Genomic DNA, 5196 nt, shown 5'->3' on the forward strand with positions numbered 1-5196 from the left:
AAAAAAAAAAAAAAAAAAAGGCACCTGTTATTGCAAGCTCGTGTGTGCTAGGCCCGGCTCCTGAGAAACACTGAGCCCTCTGCCCTGCTATGGTATGTGCTCAATAAACCCAGCCTAGAATGAACTGTTCTGTTCGGCTACCTGCTGCTCCCAGCAACTCTCCTGGCTGTAGGGGAAGGAAGGGATTGAAGCCTAGAAGGTTGAAGCTATTTGCTCAGGGACACACAGGGGTTCCATACAGAACCAAACTTGGGAGGCTGGGGACTTAGCGGCACAGCGCCTGCCTGGCAAGCGCAAGGTCGTGAGTTCGATTCCTGGTACCGGAAACGCCCCCCACCAAAAAAAGAACCATACTTGGCCCAGGCTTGGACACCTGTCATCCTGCCTCCTGGAGGGGCAGAGGATGACAACACCAGCATCCTGGCTCCTCTGCTAATTCCAAGGGTCCCTGGCTGAAGAGTATGTGCCCCTGGAAGTGACCTCCAAACGGGAAGGTGGTCCCTTTTGAGCCCCTTTGCCCAGTGAGAGGGGCTTTCACCTTGACACTGAGCCCCCACCCTTAAGCTGACGTCATTCTGAGGCCTGGGCCTGTCCCCCCACCCTAGCCCTCTACTCGCTCCTGACCACTGCCTTCGGCCTCAGCTCCTCTGCCCAGAGATGAGGCCTCACCTCCCACTCTCCTCCCGGCGCCCCGAGCCCCCAGCTCCCCTCATCCAGGCCTGCCTGACACCCACGGAGGCCCTCCTGGTATTACTGCCATTTGTCCAGGGAGAGGGGAGGGGTCTAGTGGGGTGGGGTGGGGAGGAGGGTTTGGGGGGCCACAGTGGAACAAAAGTCCTCTGGCGTCATTCCTACCCACTTCTCACCCTGCCCTCAACTCTAACACTGAATCCCACCCTCTCTGCCCCCATCTGTCTGTCCTGCTAGAGAGACACAGCAGGAGCCCAAGTCTGGAGGGCGGCGGAGGGGGCAGAGTTGCAGGTCCGGTCGACCCCTGCTTCTTCCCACCCCAGGCTCCTGGAGCTCTGCCCCCTCCCTCCCTCTTGCCACCTGGGGAGCAAAGGAGGATTCAAGTGGGTTGGGAACCAGGACTCTGGCTTTGGGGATGGTGACCTTGCTCCTGAGTGAGGATCTTGCTCAGGGGGAGAAAGGGGGGTCTTCCGCAAAGACGGGGGATATGGACTTGAAAGGATGGGGCAGGAGGAGGGTCCTACTCTGGGCGGGACTAGGAACGCAACTAAGGTGCGGGGGTGGGGGGTGTCTCACCGTTGCAGTATTGCAGCAGCGAGGACGTGTCGTAGAGGCCGCAGAAGGCCGGGCCGCGCTCCGCCATAGCCCCGCCAAAGCCACTGCCGGCCCCCCCGGCCCCAGCCCGGGCCCGGTCCCCCCCCCAGGCCCTGCCTCCCGTTGCCATAGCAACGCCCTTCGTTCCAGCATCCCCAGCTCAGCCAGCCCTGCATCAGGCGGCCGGCGCCAGGCCCGGCACAGGGGTCATCCCCCAGGAAGTCCAGAAAGGGGAGTCGGGACACCCTCTGCCAGTCCCCCCAACACAATCTTCAGTCAGGGATTGGCTGCGCCGGAGTCCCTCTAGGTACTGTCTGGCCCCGCCCACAACCAGAGTGCATCCTCTCTAGACCCGTTCCTCGCCTCTTTGGAACCAATGAGCGCCTGTCGCGCAGGCTCCTTCACCAATAAGGATGCAGAAGGATTAGAAGGGGCGGAGCCTTCTCTGCTTCTCCGTCTGCCGCGGCGCCCCCAGGTGTGGGAGGAGGATGAGGTGGAGGAAGACACGCCCTTGTCCCCCACACCGTCTCCTTAATCTTTTATTGGATTCCCAGAAGCCTCCTCGCAAGACCGAGGCCCGACATTATTCTGAAGCCGGACCAGGTATCCACCAGCTGCGCCCTGAAACTCAAGCTAGCCGAGTTCTCGATTCTTGTTTATTAGATCAAGCCCCACCCCCAGGGCTCTTAGCTCCACCCCCGGAATCGTGTGAGTGTTTATGTTCTCTTCCCTCCCCAGAGCCATTAGCTCCGCCCCCTGAGTGTCGGAGGGATTATAATCTCCCGGAGATCTAGACCGAATTTTTATAGGATTAGCTCCATCCTCGAAATTTAAACCCCTCCCCTAACTCTGTTAACCCCTCCCTAACCTGTCCATCCACTGTCTTCTGGGTGTTCCAGGCCCTTAGCTCCGCCCCCCAGAGCCCTAGTCTCCCACACCCGAGTTATCCAGTCCGGGTTTTGACACAGGCTCAGTTTTGCAGCCTGGACCAGTTGGCCGTGTCAGTCGGAGCTGGCTCGGAAGTTGCGGGGAAGAGGGGAGGGTAGGAAACCAAACAATGAACTTTGAAAACATTGGCCCTCCCTTCCAAGTCTCCACTGAAGCTCAACGCCTAGGGACGACCCAGACCATGTTTCACCGGGCGGGGAACTAACAGGTGCTCTACTACTGAGCTGCATCCCCAGTCCTTTTAGTTATTTTAAGTTCCCCAAGCTGGGCTCAAACTCATGATCCTCCAGCTTCACCTTCCTAAGAGGCTGTATTACAGGTCTGCCCCATCATGCTCGGCTTCCCTATCAAGAACATTTCTTGAGGGCCTGGGATATAGCTCAGCGGCACATGCACCTGCCTGGCAAGTGCAAAGTCCTGAGTTCGATTCCTGGTACAAAAAAAAAAAAAATTCCTGATACCGATGTGTAATCCTAGCACTGCAAGTTTGAGACAGAAGGATCGCCATGAGTTGGAAGCCAGCCTGGATTAGAGAGTGAGACTCTTATCGTGGAACACAAAAGCAACAAAACAAATAATGTAATAGCCAGCATTTAGTGAGCATTTGCTATGTGCCAAACGCTCAACACAAATCCTATTTTCATCACTATCTTTTTTTTTTCTTTTTTTCTTTCCCCCGGTACCGGGAATCGAACTACGACCTTGCGTTTGCCAGGCAGGTGCTGTGCCGCTGAGCTAAATCCCCAGCCCCTTTCATCACTATTTTATAGATGAGTTAAGAGGCACAGAGCTGGTAAGGTTGTTTCTGGCCCTCTTAGGTAGTATGAAAATGATCAGAAGGATGGAGAGTGAGAAGGGCCATTTGAGCTGAGATTTGAATGACAAGAAAGAAGCAATTAAGGCTGGGCATGGAGGCTCATGCCTGTAATCCCAGCACTTGGGAGGCTGAGGCAGGAAGATTATTGCAAGTTCAAGGCCAGCCTGGGCTACAAAGTGAGTGCTAGGCCAGCTTGTACTGCATAGTGAAACCCTGTCTCAAAAAGATAGCAAGAAAGAAAGAGAGAGAGAAAGAATTATAGCTGGGTGTGGTGGTGCATACCTTTGATCCCAGCACTTAGGAGGCTGAGGCAGGAGGATCACTGTGAGTTCAAGGCCACCCTGGGCTACATAATGAGTTCAAGGCCAGTTTGCATGACAAACTGAGACCTTGTCTTAAAAAGAAAGACAAAAAAGAAAGAAAGAAAAAGAAAGAAAGAAAGAGGGAAAGATCTAGACTGGAAGGAGGAAGCTTCTTGTACAGAAGAGACAGCAAGTGCAAGAGTACTGAGGTAGGCTGGAGTCTGGCATAATCCTGGAGCAACAAGGCTGGTGAGGATGGAGCTGTGGAGGAAGAAGAAGGTAAGAAGATAGGAGGCTAAGGAGGTGATGGGTCTTTTGGACCTTGTAGGGCCTGGAAGGCTGTAGGAAAACTTTTGTAGTTTGTCACTGCATCCTCCACGAGCTCTGATGAGGCCACGTATGTACATTACACATGAGTACAGTACCCGGCACCCAGTAAGCCCACACAAATAATAATAACACCTATTCATTTCTCAGGGAATGTAAAAGCCCCACCACAGACATCAAAGGTTTTAGTTTAATTCCCAGTTCCCACCCCTGCCGTGCAGTTAGATCTTCATGTTAACCCTTCCTGGAACATATGGTTGTAAACGCCCTGCCCTTCTTGGACTCCCAAAATGTATTGTTCTACCCACCCCACCCCCCGAGTTCTCAGAATGTACTGTTCTTCCTATAAAAAAAATCCCCCCCTCATTGTTACAGATGTGACATGTATTTGCCAAACAGGATGCGGTTTTAGGGTTTAAAAACTGCTCTCGTCCCTGGATCTGGACTGGTCTGATTCATCCCTGCGTGGAGGCTCTTGGTCAGCCCCTGGCCAGGAATAAAGGGTCGTCCTAAATTCCAATTGGCGATCCGTGCGTCTTGGTGTTTGTCGGTCGGTACCATTTGGTTTGTTTCTGGTTGCGAGTCCAGAACAGGGAACATGTACTATGTGAGGCATCAAGATCCATGATGGATTCAAAGTCATGACCCTTGAGCCAGGCACGGTTGTGTGCTCCTGGGATCCCAGCATTTGGGAGGCTGAGGCAGGAGGATCACTGCAAATTAGAGGCCAGACCAGGCTACATAATGAGTTCAAGGCCAGCCTGAAATACAGACCAAGACCCTGTCTCAGAAAATAAAAACAAGGGTCCGGAGAGAGGAGATAGCTTGGAGTCACAGCACCTGCCTGGCAAGCACAAGGTCCTGAGTTTGATTCCCAGAACCAGGAGAAAATAAAATGAAATTAAATTAAAATAATAAAAAAGCGGGCATGGAGGTCCATGCCTCACCCAGTAATCCCAGCACTCGGGAGGCTGAGGCAGGAGGATCTCAATGGATTCAAGGCCAGCCTGAATTGCATAGTGAGACCTTGTCTCAAACAAACAAATAAATAAACAAAACAAGTAGACCCAAATAGACATGGGCCATTATCATAGCTAATTGTGTACTGATAAAAACAAAGAGGAACCCAGGTTTCCTGCCTCCCAAACTCCAGCTCCTCCCACCCCTGCCTCCACAAGCTCATATTCTAGCAGTTAGACTCCTGCATACACCCAGAACTCAGAAGCAAAGAGGTACACGTTAAGGCTGGTGCTGGCAAACCCAGAGGGCTGTGGGAGCCCAGGGGCGAGCCCGTCCTGGGGCTCTATGTAGTGACGGAGGGAACAGGAGGCAGAATTTAGGCTGGTGGGTTTCAGGGGGCAGAGAGAGCTCACATACAGATGTGCGCCGTTGGCTAGGCACGGTGGTGCACACCTATAAACCCAGCTACTTGGGAGGAGGAGGCCCAGCCCGAGAAACTCAGTCAGACCCTGCTGCAAAATTTAAAAAATGTCTAAGGGGCTGGGGATTTAGCTCAGC

The 5196-nt window shown here is 53.3% G+C and overlaps 1 protein-coding gene across 1 annotated transcript in view; it reads right to left on the reverse strand.

Annotated features, from left to right (window-relative positions):
* Eml2 (echinoderm microtubule associated protein like 2) overlaps nt 1–1551 on the reverse strand; it is a 28502-nt gene extending 26951 nt beyond the window's left edge. Inside the window, 2 exon segments of the mRNA XM_005413789.2 lie at nt 1267–1389; nt 1392–1551. Coding sequence (XP_005413846.1) covers nt 1267–1389; nt 1392–1437 — 169 coding nt within the window. The 5' untranslated portion in view covers nt 1438–1551.
* Between the last annotated feature and the right edge of the window lie 3645 nt (nt 1552–5196).

The sequence above is a fragment of the Chinchilla lanigera genome, unplaced genomic scaffold, assembly GCF_000276665.1.
Source record: "Chinchilla lanigera isolate Chin_1 unplaced genomic scaffold, ChiLan1.0 scaffold00173, whole genome shotgun sequence".
In the NCBI taxonomy this organism is placed as follows: Eukaryota; Metazoa; Chordata; class Mammalia; order Rodentia; family Chinchillidae; genus Chinchilla; species Chinchilla lanigera.